The sequence below is a fragment of the Dromaius novaehollandiae genome, chromosome 9, assembly GCF_036370855.1.
Source record: "Dromaius novaehollandiae isolate bDroNov1 chromosome 9, bDroNov1.hap1, whole genome shotgun sequence".
Lineage (NCBI taxonomy): Eukaryota > Metazoa > Chordata > Aves > Casuariiformes > Dromaiidae > Dromaius > Dromaius novaehollandiae.
The window spans coordinates 22553365-22566916 of NC_088106.1; the positions used below are offsets into that span (position 1 = coordinate 22553365).

Consider the following 13552-nt stretch of genomic DNA (forward strand, 5'->3'; position numbering starts at 1 on the left):
TTCTCATGTCTGGCTCTGAATTTTCTGTGAACTATCTGTAAAAGCCCAAATCAAACCTCCACATCTAGATACCATTAAACACCAGGGAACTTTTAGTCACAATGCATGTTTGGCTGAGCTGACTTCTCAATATCCTCCCTATCAGAGCAACCGCTTGTATTATTAACTTTTCTTAATGCCATTTGCCCTTTGAGGTTTAAAGCTGAACTAATTAAATATATAACTGGTTGCATAATTGTGTGTGTAGGTGTAGAAATAATGATCTGTAGAATTAACATACTATACACTACATTATTGTGTTCCCCTCAGTGGTTTAGTAGAGAGGTTCTGCCATCAGGAGTTCTTTTTGTCCCCCTCAATTATATGGTGGTAGAAAAAAGAAAAAGAAAGCTACATTTTTGATGGCCAGGATTTCTTTGCTTCAGTTGTGATTTCTGTGTTTATAGACTGTTTCAAAATTTTCAGTTAAATAAGGGTGTAGGTATTGGCATTTGCCCAGTTATGTTTGAAAATCAGTCTACCAAAACAGCTCTGTTGTAGCATTTGAATCCATATATGATTGTGCTAAAAAGCAGTTTGGCCCTTTTTTGCACTGAATTGCAAATGCATGTTTGAAGAAAAAGAAGCTGGAATGCAAGCTCTCTGTTCTTTGTTTAAATGCGGAGATGCAAATATGGAGATTTGTGTTTCCCTTGACACTTTGTTGATGCCAGTAACACTCAGAGCAGTTTGAGGAGAGGAGGCTCCTACCCCACTGGTAGGTGTGAGTTGTGTCACAGGCTCTCGTAGGGGAGCTGCAGAGCACAGGTCGTGGCAGGTGTAAACAGCTCAAGTCTTGGCAGGTCAGGAAGACCGAGCTTGTCTCAGAGTAAGATACTTATTTTGAACGGTAATGCTCTTTTTTGTTCTGACAGGCGCAGTAAGTACAGTAAGGCTAAGCAAGAGGCAGATGAGGAGAAACATTTGAACCAAGGTAAAAGGCAGTGGGGCTTGGGGTTTCTGATTTGGTTCACAAAACCTGTCCCATGTTCTCATGCTTAGGAAATAAGGAATGAGATTTCTCTTGAGATGAATATGTTTGCTTTCCTTGTTTGCAACCATCCTTATACAAAAAAGTATGCATTTTAGTAGCAGGGAAAGTAGAAGCATCTGTATAAAATACATTTGAGGGGAAAGACAGGAAAAAGGTTCATCTATTTTTTTCCATTGTTCCTTTCTGCTAGAAGACTCCTCTTCTTGGCTAGTGATGTCTAGGCATGATTTTTCCCCACAATAGTCAGCTAAGGAGTATTTCCATCTTTCTGGATGGGCCAGAGGCAGTCCTGCAGAAAAGGATATGTGAATTTTGCTGCCTTTTTTTCAGGGCTGAATCCTACTGTTGCTTCCATCTCAGTCACCCAGGTACCAAATTTAGGACCTGAGCTCAGAATTTCTTTGCTCCCAAAATGGAAATTTCATGTCTTTTTCTTTCATGGGTCCATAGTCTGGCCATTGGCCTGTTAGTAATGGCAGTGATTTGTGATACTCATTTTTGGCAAAAGCCTGATTCTTTCTATCAATATTGGGAAATATTAAATGTTTGCATTAAAAAAATCACGTTGGGAAAAAGTACATTAAGTCCTTTCTTCTTTCATCAGTCATTCCTGGCTTACAGTACATTTTTATTGTACACTCTCTTTGGTGTTGTATATCATTAAGGCTTCAGTCTCATATGTTCTGTGTTCAGCAGCATGTAGATCAGTGACTTCAAATAAAATATTTCTGCCTTGCAGGTGTTAGAACATATGTGGATCCTTTTACATATGAGGATCCAAACCAAGCTGTGAGGGAATTTGCCAAGGAAATTGATGCCTCCTGCATAAAGATTGAAAAAGTTATTGGTGTGGGTAAGTGCCAAAACTTTTGCATTTTTTGCAGTAAATAGAGTTTTAAATTGGCTTTTTGGAGAGCTGGTATCCGGTGGTCTTTGTATGACAGTTCCCCAAAACAAACAGACCGTTACGGTTTGACAACACAGGTATATGCTTCAGGTTCATGACCAATGGGTTCTTGTGCCTTTTTCCTGAAGGAGAATTTGGTGAAGTATGCAGTGGACGTCTCAAAGTACCAGGAAAAAGAGAGATCTGTGTTGCTATCAAGACTCTAAAAGCCGGTTACACTGATAAACAAAGAAGAGACTTTCTGAGTGAGGCCAGCATCATGGGACAGTTTGACCACCCCAATATCATCCACTTGGAAGGTGTAGTTACTAAATGTAAGTAGGTCATTTTCATGACAAGGCCAATTTGGAAGTCACTGAGAAATTAAATGTGGGGTTTTTTTTTCTTTTTACCCTCTCTCCTGTGAAATGACAGATGGAACAGATCCACTGATAGCTAATAGGAGGAAATCAGTGCAGGACAAGTCATTAATCTTGTTGTCAGCTATAAATGGGTTTATGGTTTCAACTGATACTCTATCTGCAGGCAGCTTGTACAAGATTTTGTAGGGGGAATTAAATACTGCAGGGGTCGGGGCTATTTTTTTTTTCTTTCTTGCTATGCCAAGCAGGCATCTTTCACATCTTTGTGAAACCGAGCTGATTGTTACAGGATAGGCAAAAGCAGATGGTAAGCAAGGAATTTAAAATGGTTGGAGGAAAAATATCAAAACAAAACTACAGTGTTGTATGTTTGAGGTAAAAAGCACAGATGTAAAGAGCAGTGCTTTGAATTGAAGTAGTCTGTTTTAGTATGAAACTTGCTTATTTGTTGTCTTTGATTTACAGGTGTGATAACTTCACTCTATTTGCAGAAATTACCTGGCTGATCTTTCTGTTTGGTTGGGTTGGGTTTTTAAAAATTGTTTAAGTCTGTTTGCATTCACTGTGCCCATTAATTCTGAGAAAGAGAAAGACTGAGCTCGCTGGATGCTGTTTCCAGGCTAGAACTGAAAATACACCTGCGAGCCGTGCTTGGGTCCGAGGTCATAGCGTGCCACTGAGCTGGTGCAGTTGTTGTTCAAGATGGCCCTGTTCCAGCCGCCCTAGGTAGCGTGTTGGCAAAGCGTGGCACTGGCTGCTAATCCGGAAAGACCTTTTGGATTTAGGGGCTCGTTCTCAGGGCAGCAAAGGCATCAGAGAGTGAGCCTGTGAATTGCTGCTGAAGGGTGGGATTTGTGGAGCTTACCTCCCGCAGCTGCGAGAGCGCGCAGGCTGAACAGGAACGCAGGATGTTAATAGTGTAAGGAATTAAAATTAGGTAGGTAAGAAGTTATAAAATGTAACTAGAAGAGCATAAAATATCTCCAGTAGAGGACTGTCAAAGCCATCAGTGGCACTGAAAAACCCTGTCCCCCTTAAATGTTGGTGGGAGCTGGATACTTACTTTACCACTTGTGTTTCTGGAAATCCCCCCTTACTCCTTTGTGCTTCCTTCTCCTAGTCTGCCTATGCTCGCTGTAATGCAAAATGCGCCTCATCTAGGATGTCCGTTTGCTCTTCAAGACAAATTTTACTAGGAGGGAAAAAAGAGGTCTCAGACTTCTTTTGTCCATTGTTTTCTGGGCCTCAGAACTTAAATCAAAATATAATACTCCATTCAAATGTTGTGGGTCTGTTTCTCTCTCTTTCTCTCTTTTTGTCTTTTTTTCTTTTTTCTTTTTTTTAAAGAGGGGAGTCTCTGTTCAGGTCACAGTGTGTTTGCCATAGACAGTGATTTTTGTAGCACCTCTGTGAAAGAAAGAGGTAAAACAGGATCTTTGTGTAAATCTCACCGAGGCTCTAAACCCCATAGGTATTCCAGCTCTGGCAGTTATAAATGACTGTGTGCATTTGCATAATGCAGTTGTCACTGAATTAAAATGATTTGAAATTTTCACCGAGGAGGTGGTAGCCTGACCCAAGAACATTTCATTGCCTGGCTCGCACTAAGCAATTTTTCTGCTGCAAGCCAGCTTGGTTACCTCAGAGCGGGTGTGTTTGGTAAACAGGGCTACTTAAGAAGACATTCATCTCAATTTCTCCATAGGTTTTCTGAATGCTGTGATAAATGAATGCATTTAATAAACTGAAAATTAAAATGTGAGATAAATAGTGGAGTAGATGGGGGTTGAGGGGAGAGAGGCAGCAGAAAACCATGAATACATTATTGGCTGCTAGTCAAGTACTTTAATAATTGACTCACTGATGGTAACTTCTCCTCTCTCTCTTTCCCCCTCCCCAGCTCCAGAAGTGCCTGAGTAATGAAATTATGTGTTAATGCACTGAAAGAGTCTCCCTTCCTTCCTTTCTACGTTGACATAGTGTCTTTTGATAGAGGAAGGTTAATTAAAACTCATTTAGGTGTATTTGTTCTGTGGAAGGGTTCTGGTCACAGTTGCAAGGATAAATGAAATGGTGAAATATGCAGATTTGGTTGGAGTTCTTTCTATTTTTATCAAAGAATGCTTGGAAAGGTGAAATAGAGGGAGAACAATGTTTTATCACATCTCTTCCTTAAGGATGCAAATACTCAGCCAGGGTCACTAAACCCACACGCCACACTTTGCTTTATGCAATACCATGTCTTTTCTGCTTTGTTCATGCAAATCAGAAAGGGCCCGGCTGCCTGACTGGCGTTTCACAGGTATGCTGGTTTGCATGCAGCCAAAACAGTAGGAGTTTTGCTATCAGCTGGGAAGGGCAGGAGAGTCAGGAACAGGAAAAAGCCCGCAAATGCTAGTTTGGGACTGACCAGGTGAAACAAGTAATGATAAGTGAAATAAGTAATGTATTTCATGTGTATGTTAGCCCAAGTGAAGCAAGGTAAAATCTTCAGGCTAGCCAGTCCTTATAGCATATTGTTTTCTAATCAAAAAAAGGGTTACATCAGAATGGAAATCTGCCAAATGAAGGGAAAAGGAACTTGGTAAAAAATGCACTGAAGTAGAAATGATTATGGGAGCCTCTCAGTGCTGCAACATTTCACAGTAGAGCAGTTTTCATAGCGGGTTGTTCTGGAGCAGATACTTACTGGTGAAAGAAGCAAGGAAAAGTTGAGTAGTTCTGATAGGTTAATTCTGTCTTGGTATTGACGGTGTCTACAGTCTCGGTGACATGTCCACTGAACCCTTCTTCCCTGGTAATGGTCCCTTATTCAGAGCTGCTCCAGGCAGTTAAGTACAAAAATGCCATTTCTCTGGGATGTTGTTTTTATGTAGGAGAAAATGCTGTAGTTCCTTAGCTCAAGCAAAGAGTTGAGAGGAAGGTTTTCCATCCCAGGCTGGTGTTCATCGGTGTGTGCTCCCTTGACTTCAGGTGGGCTTAACAGTGTGTGTCTCAGGACCAGGCTTTTGCCATTTAAACTCTTACAAGTCACTTAACTTCCCTACATCTCCCGTTGCTGACTTTTAAAATGGAAATGATATTGGACCCATTTCTGCAAATATTCAGGTGCTGAATATCAAACATAATTAACCACTGGAAATAATGTGTTACTTGTATGTACCTAAATGTTTTCAATTTCAGGGTCATGTGACTTTGTAAAGCACTTGAAGGCAACATCAAGCATTAGTTATACATTTGCTATTATTTTTAGGCAGAAGAGTGCCTAGAAGGCATCCCTGTGCCAGTAACATTACATTTCTCTTCAGATTGCCCAGGTTTAGTTCTCTGTATTGCGCCATGGAAAGCTGAGTGCTGCTGAAGCATTATACCCCACATGTGACACAATTCATTGAATCATTTATCCTGTGGTTGACTTCATGAGGCAAATGGCTTTGGCTCATTTATAAATAATGAGAGAGACAGGATACAGATTCAAGACAGAGAAAGTTGAGAGGAACAGTTTATATTTTGCATTTCTGCATATAGTTGTCTTTGAGAGCCCTGTAGCTGCAGACAGTTTTCTAACTCCCCTAAAGTATTGATGTTTCAAAACAGAGAAAGAGACCAAAGTATTCGCGAATCCCATTTTGGAAAGCAAGGCTATATAGTCTGCAAACAATTTAATTGCACTAAAGATTTTTGTCAAGTTTGAACAGATCTTTTCTTCTTAGCTGGCAATTATCAGTTCATATATTCCCTGGAGACCAGAAGCCACTTTAACTAAAGACCTTGTCAACAAGTCACCCAAAGGGTTAACTTTCCAGATGGGTCCCTTTAAATGTTCTTGTCCTATAATATTCTTCTCTTGCTCCCCACAGCTGAGGCATAAGCTTGGTGCTTTTCAAATTAAATTAGATTGTGTAAGACAGGTGTCTTGGCAGTAAAATCATGTGCAACCCATTTTTATCCCATTAACATCAGTGTTCATCACAGATTTGTGTTTTTCTTTCTGCGAACTCTAGGTAAACCGGTAATGATCATAACTGAGTACATGGAGAATGGCTCCTTGGATGCCTTCCTCAGGGTAGGTGACTGCTTCATAATAAACTAAGGAGATTTTATACTGGGAAACATTTTCTGGTTTCTTATTCTGGTTCTGTTTTGCAGAGGAAAAATACAGCATTTTAAAAGATATTATGTTTACACTTGGTAAATTCTGTTTCTTTTCTGGTTTTGCTCCTACAAAAAACAGAATAAATGTAAAGTAGAAGGATATAAAATAAATGCAATGTTTAAAATACCAGGCTCTTAAATAATCCATATTTAAAAGGGAACGGTTTTGATTTGCTCCATTTTTGAAAGCATCACACTGCTGTAGACTCATTAAAACTGGATACATTGCGTACATCACAGGAAGCTGTAACAGATCCTCTGGGTTTGTACTTTACTGGTGAATTATAGACACTAGTTAGGAGAGTGAGGAAATAACACTGCATTTTATTTCAGACAAGATGAGGATCCGGAGATAGGCTCTTTGCCAATTTCAGCAATGGCAATAATGTAGCTTTTAGCGTAATGCTCTGTGATTTTCTTCCTTTCCTCATATGCAGAAGAATGATGGCAGATTTACAGTAATCCAGTTGGTGGGGATGCTTCGTGGCATCGGCTCAGGAATGAAGTATCTGTCTGACATGAGTTACGTGCATCGGGACCTCGCTGCCCGAAACATACTAGTCAACAGCAACTTGGTCTGCAAGGTGTCTGACTTCGGCATGTCCCGCGTCCTGGAAGATGACCCTGAAGCAGCTTATACCACACGGGTAAGGAAGGAAGGAAAATAACCTGTGGATTTTCTTGCCTACATAAGATTTTTGTCCGACAGTGTGGGAGGTGACGATGGTTTGTTTTAAAATAATCTCAGGCATAAGTGAAAACCTATATCACAACATAAAAATAAACATTGGCCCAGGCTCCATGGCGAGTATAAATTGATGTCGTGTTATTGCTACATCAGTGGCTACATCAGTCTTTCTTCTCTAAGGATGTGACCCATGTATTCCTCTGGTTCTCTTAGTGTGCTAGGAGTGCGTGACAGGAATCTGATGCCAGAAATTAGAGTTTGGGCTTCTATTCCTTCTGACCTCTAGAGAGGTGCATAGTTATTTGCAAGTGACTAGTCCCGCTGACGTTTGAGACAGCAAGTGTAGATTTGCCACAAAAAAAACTAAACAGAAACAAAACCACTTTTGCCCACCCCAAAGCTCTTCATAAATTTGACCCAAATAACTTGAGCTGGGAAAAGTACGAGGCCTGCATTCCCAAGATTGGTGTGGTAAATGCTTTTGCCTCAGTGTTGTTTTTTTTTTTTTTTGGTTTCCCTCCCATTTTTTCTATATATCAGCTTCCCACTGTTACTAATTTTGCTAAGCCATTTTAGTATGCTGCTTGTGAAATAGTACTTCTGCCCACAAAACAACATCCCAACCATTACCAGCCTTTGTACCAATACCTCTGTAATTAACGTGTGCCTGAAAAAAAAAGTCGGAGAGTTTATAAAGTCTCTTTTTTAATTGCTTATATTCTTTGTTTTTAAATATCTGCCATTCTCCATCTGTTCTCCCTAGCGCAGAGTTTGTTTGCAGTACTCAGTTTTTGCAGTTTAATCCCCATACTCATCCTTTAATGGGTTCACAGTTCATTACAGGGAAGGATAGACTCACGTACTGTTAAATGCTGGCCAGCCTTGGTATTTCTCACTCATAGGGGTGGCAAGTGGAAGAAGCAGAAGCAGAGGTCTGGGAAGCTGTATTCAGGGAAATCAAAGCTTAGACAAACACACAAGAGCAAGACAGAAATGACTGAAGTCTCCCTTTGAATTTAGCGAGTGCAGATATAGTGCTGTGTTTTCTCTCAGAAGTAAACTACAGGGAATCAATGCAATTTGCATTACAGTGCATTGTCTTCATTTGGTATCAGTGATGAAGACACAGGAAAATTTGGATGAACTCCACTGTACTCAAACAGCTAAATAAAAAGAGCTTATTGACAATTTTTAAAATGACAACCATATGTAAGCAATGCATCTGTGTCTGTGCATCTGTGTCTGAAAGGAATAATCAAGTTTTTCATAACCAGAGATGATACAGTAAAATGCAATTTTTAAAGGATCCTGTTTTAGGAGGATTGTGCATTCTGCTCCGTTAGTATTGTAACTCATTAAAGTGAAAGCATCCTGTGGCCACAAAAGAGGCACATAGTACCACGAATTGATTCACAAAAGGCCAGATCCAAAGGCCAAAGAAGCCAGTGGAAGGACCTCTTTTGATTTCAATGGGCTTTGGAACAGGTCCATATTAAACACTTGAGAAATATATGAGGACAAAAACCTATTAAGTATACACACCCTGCACTCCGTTATAGATAAAAGTATCTACAAGACTGCTGAGAAAAAAACCTACCAAAATAAACTTAATCAAAAAAGCATAAAAGCAAATGAAAAAAACCCTAAAAGCTTTGTTCAGCTTAAGTCATTCCCCAGATGTAACTGCAGGAAACCAAAAGCTCAATTAAAAACACCTTGTATATTAGCATAAACAAAAGGAGAAATCTCTGGCCTGGGATCACTCAGCTAAGGCAAAATCAGATAAACAGGATGAAGAGAGCTCCTTTTAAAACAGTGCAGAACCCCCAGTGGCCCAGATCAGATGCCCCAAGTGTTTTTATTTGTTAAAAAAAAATTGTAACAAGAGGCAGCTCTCTCCAGCTGCTGTCCAAAGCTGCCTTGTGACGTGGTCCAGCATAAAACTCCCTGCGCCTGGACTGGGAGAGCCCAGAGGCTTGCTTACCTTCTCACAGCCTTCGCAGGATTTGGGATATTGCCCATGGGAAACACCACAGCGTTCATAAATCTTCCCAGTTCATCCTCTCTCTGTTTTACCCTTTTGAAAAACAAAATGTTTATAAACCCACTTTTCTGAAACAGGACAAACAGGTCAGACAGGCAAGCAAGGAAACAGTAATTAACAGCATGTACTTATTTGTTATGTCAACTAAATCTCTAACATACACTTTGTAAAAGCCCTGGCCTTTTCTCATACTTTTGCATTGCCCTAAGCAGAGATATCTAAGTGGGCTGATAAAAATACATTTTAACAATTTGCTGGTTCGCCTCACTGTGACTGAAGAAAACAGATGGACAGCATTGCCTCCTGGTTGAATCTGACAGTTTTATGGCAAGAAAAAGAGAAAGTAAATGCCTTTTTAGGAGCGATTCTGGAATTGCATGCAGAAGTCTGTTTTGTATTTTTACTGGAGAGGTAGAACAGGGTCAGCCACACGCACTACTGGCTCAGTGACTCACTAGCCACTGGTTTCTTTTCTCTGTGACAGGGCGGCAAGATCCCTATCAGGTGGACTGCACCAGAGGCAATCGCCTATCGTAAATTTACGTCGGCTAGTGACGTGTGGAGCTATGGCATCGTCATGTGGGAAGTGATGTCCTACGGAGAGAGACCTTACTGGGATATGTCCAATCAAGATGTAAGTCTCCTCCTGAGGCTTCCTCGTCCTTTTCCTTTTCTCTCCTCCCCCTTTATTTTTTTCTTTAGATGTCTTGCTGATGTTTTTCTGTGTCAATTGTCATGTGATTATAACACATTTCTCCCAGGTTTTTAAAAAGGTTATCATAATTCCTGTTTTCCCAGTGAACCTCTCCAGAACAAAGACTTCCATGAATACCTCAAGCCTCGTATATGGTCAGGGGAGGTGGATTCTCAAGTTAGGATCTATAGCTTATGCATGTATCCTCTCTCTCTCTCTCTCCCCCCCGCCCTCTTTCCTTCACTCTTTTTCCTTTTCCCTTTTTTGTCTCTTTTTTCTTCTCTCTTCTCTTTTTCTTCTCTCTTCTCTTTGAAAGTGAAGTTATAAGCACTTAAAGAAAGAAAAGTGAAGATTATAGCAAAGAGAAATGTATGTATTCAAACTGTCAGACCATAATACTGTAAAGAGAGGAGAAATTTGTATATTGATATTAAATCTCAGAGTTATTGAAAGTCATTAAGAAAAAAAACATTTTAATGAGGCTTCTTATTAGCAGTTAATTCCTCAAAACCCAGTATACTCATAATTCTTCCAGATGATTTTATTTCTTTTAGGATATCTAAGACAACACGTATGAAATCCAATTCTGATCATCAGTTGGAGCCTCCCCACAACAATAGCATAGCTGCCCCCCCGAGGACATTAAAAAGCAGCTTTGCTAAATGACCATTCTTAAATTATGCATGTCCTGTTTAACTGTACCATCTGGACTACTTCAGTGTATTCCAAGAGGGAGCATACACAATGACTGCTATTTCTGAAGAGTATTTAATAATAATACTAATAAGGGTTTTTTCTAATAGATTTTTTATTAAATTAAAAAAAAATTCCAGCAAAAATGAGACATAGATTATCCATAATTCTTTTCCTAGGGGATTTATAAACATAAAGGAAGAAGAAAATGTTAATCTGAATATATGGTCATGGGAGTGGTTAAGTCATTTTACAAGTCATCTGCGTTCTTTTGTAGAGCTGAACATTTTCAAAGAGTGTCTAGATGTGGATGGCATTTAATCTAAACAGAGGATTGAATTTTAATCCCCTTCTGATGTGAAATGTCTCTTGTAGCACTCAGTCTTGCCTGCCTTTGCTAACAGGAAGTCATCAAGACTTAGCAAGAAAACAAAAACGACCAGATGCATCTTATAGGGCATGTCTGCACAGCACAGTGCAACGAACCTAGAGCTAGCAGATTAGGCTGGTGTACAGTGCTAGTGTGCAACGCTAGATCATGGTGAAAAGCTAGCTTGAAGAGCACAGTCAAAGCCAGTATTAGTGTCTTTGCATCCCCTTTTTAGTGCTTGGTATAGGCATACCGTATTTTTCCTCCTTGACAGTGGTGAGAGCAGCACTTCCCAGAACTTTTTTGTTAAGGCTGCACAGACGGTTTCCTATCTCTGCATTTCCTAGTTCAGGGCATGCAGTGCTGAGGGAACAGGTTCTGTACAAGGCCGGTATTACTGCCGAGGTGAGCTAGCCCAGGAAGAGAGGTAGGAGGGATCATCTGCTGCCCTCTGAAAATGATGGGGAAAACGTCAGCTTCAACATGCTGCACCCAGAATTGGCAGGTATTAACAGATTTCCTGTAGAGCTGTTGCTTCTCCAACCCTCTGTCCACCAAGGATAGCTGCTTAATTCTAACGTGGGCTATTTTGCCTTCCCTTTATGCCGCATTCTCTTTCTGATGCATTCCCCTGCTGGATCCGATGTCTGCTTTGGGTGCTGTACCTAATAGTCATGTTTTCTGTATTAATTGCCACTCCCTAGGTTGAAGTGTGTGTGCAGTGCTCTTACACTCACAATTATAAACAGATCCGAAGATTTGCTTCCCTGCTGGCTGTAACCCTTTTAGTTTTTGAATTGTCAAGGGGAAATGACAGTGCTGAGACCACCAACTGCTTGAGTCTGAGTGCAATTTTCCGTATTGTTTCACTTAAGTGTGGATTTGTTTCCATACTTGGATCACCCTAGGATAAATGATACTCAGCTGGTAGATGTGAGTAGCATCTGATGCTCTCTAATGTCTTCCTAATTGTGCCATTTATAGGTTATTAAAGCCATTGAAGAAGGGTATCGGCTGCCACCCCCGATGGACTGCCCCGTTGCTCTCCATCAGCTGATGTTAGACTGCTGGCAGAAGGAACGCAGTGACAGGCCTAAATTTGGACAGATCGTCAACATGCTGGACAAACTCATCCGCAACCCCAACAGCCTGAAGAGGACAGGCAGCGAGAGCTCCAGGTCAGCTGTGCTTTTGTAATGGTGATGTATGAGGGAGAACATTGAAGGTGACAGGCAAGCTGTAAGTCACCTAAGCTTGTGTGCCAGGATTCGAGCCTGCTCCGTGGCTCTGCAGCGCCAGGCAGCACGGCACTCGGTCGCACTGCGCAAGAGAGCTGAGGGTTTGCAGGGACATGCTGCTGAGCCCCACGGTGCACCCCAGACTCGCCTCGCTCTGCTGGGAGGAAAACTGAATGAGCAGAGCACTTGCTGTATTACACCAGTGCTGACTGCATTTATAACCCAGATTTAAGTATGTCCTGAAAAAGTTCTGGTGCAGTCAAGCTCTGTTTGAAGGCAGAATGTGCAGTGTCTTTTCCCTCTGCCCCCACAGTGGAAGGGCTTGCAAGGGTACTTAATGTGGTGTAACTAGCAGTAATGATGTGGTTTTCTGCAGGAAAAGTACATCGTCAAGTTTTATAAACCCTAGATTTGTGTCAGATTTGCAAATGAGCATTACGGCGTTACAGCCAACGCCTTGCGGGCATTGGGAAGGTGTGGATTAATTTTTATGTGAATTTGAATTTAATTTTGTGGAAAGCCAGTTTCATGTCTCCACTGATCCCGCGTTACATTTTTCTTTTGTTTTGTTTGCTAAGCATGGTATACCTGGTACGTGCAAAAGGAACGTGGTAGGAAGGAAACTCTCAGTGTTGTAGAAAAAAAATCTTTGTTTTGGGGCAGACCAGCAGTTGGTTTATGCTAGTGAAACACTGCTGAAGTAACAGGAGCTTTACTAATTTACACCAGCTGTGCTCTACTATTTTCAAATATTTTTGCTTTGTAAGGTGAAAGTCGTTTACAGCAAATCAGGAAAAAAGCTTAGAAGAAAAGAAACAAGGGGAAAATAAGGGGAAATTATTTCTCAGTAAAAAGAAAGGTATAGAAATATCCACTGGGAAATGCAAAATGAAGTTTCTTGAATCAGTGAAGGAGTAACAGAGACCAGAGAGGCCCTGATTTAGCCTCCAACAGGCTAATATCCTGGAAAAAGCTGTTTTTCACTTTTAAACTTGTAGGTCCCTTTGTGATTCTTGGTTATAATTTACATTATCAGAAGAGGGATTATTAACCCTGTGAGGCCTCTGTCACCACATATCTTCCAGACTGCCCTAATTGCAATGGTAGCCTGGCAAACCTGTATGCACCCTTGTGGGTTAAATATTTTAGATGGTGGGAATCGCAGTATGATCTGCTTTGATAATTTACGAACTGTTCCATTTTGTTTGCAATTTTCATATGCTCTTTGGGGAAAAAATATATCTATATCTGTATATAGGTATTTATGTATATAAAAGTCATGTTTAAAATTTCATTGTGTGTATATATATATAATTTTATAAAAATGTATACTTTTTTTTTACAAAAGTTAATAGTCTGTTCAAGGTC

The 13552-nt window shown here is 40.5% G+C and overlaps 1 protein-coding gene across 2 annotated transcripts in view; it reads left to right on the forward strand.

Annotated features, from left to right (window-relative positions):
• Positions 1–13552, forward strand: part of EPHA4 (EPH receptor A4) — a 107127-nt gene that overhangs the window by 85784 nt on the left and 7791 nt on the right. For both annotated transcript variants that reach the window (XM_064516930.1, XM_064516931.1), the window contains exons 9-15: positions 915–973; positions 1773–1886; positions 2069–2254; positions 6307–6368; positions 6895–7104; positions 9674–9823; positions 11931–12124. In XM_064516930.1, coding sequence (XP_064373000.1) covers positions 915–973; positions 1773–1886; positions 2069–2254; positions 6307–6368; positions 6895–7104; positions 9674–9823; positions 11931–12124 — 975 coding nt within the window. The remainder of the gene's footprint in view (positions 1–914; positions 974–1772; positions 1887–2068; positions 2255–6306; positions 6369–6894; positions 7105–9673; positions 9824–11930; positions 12125–13552) is intronic.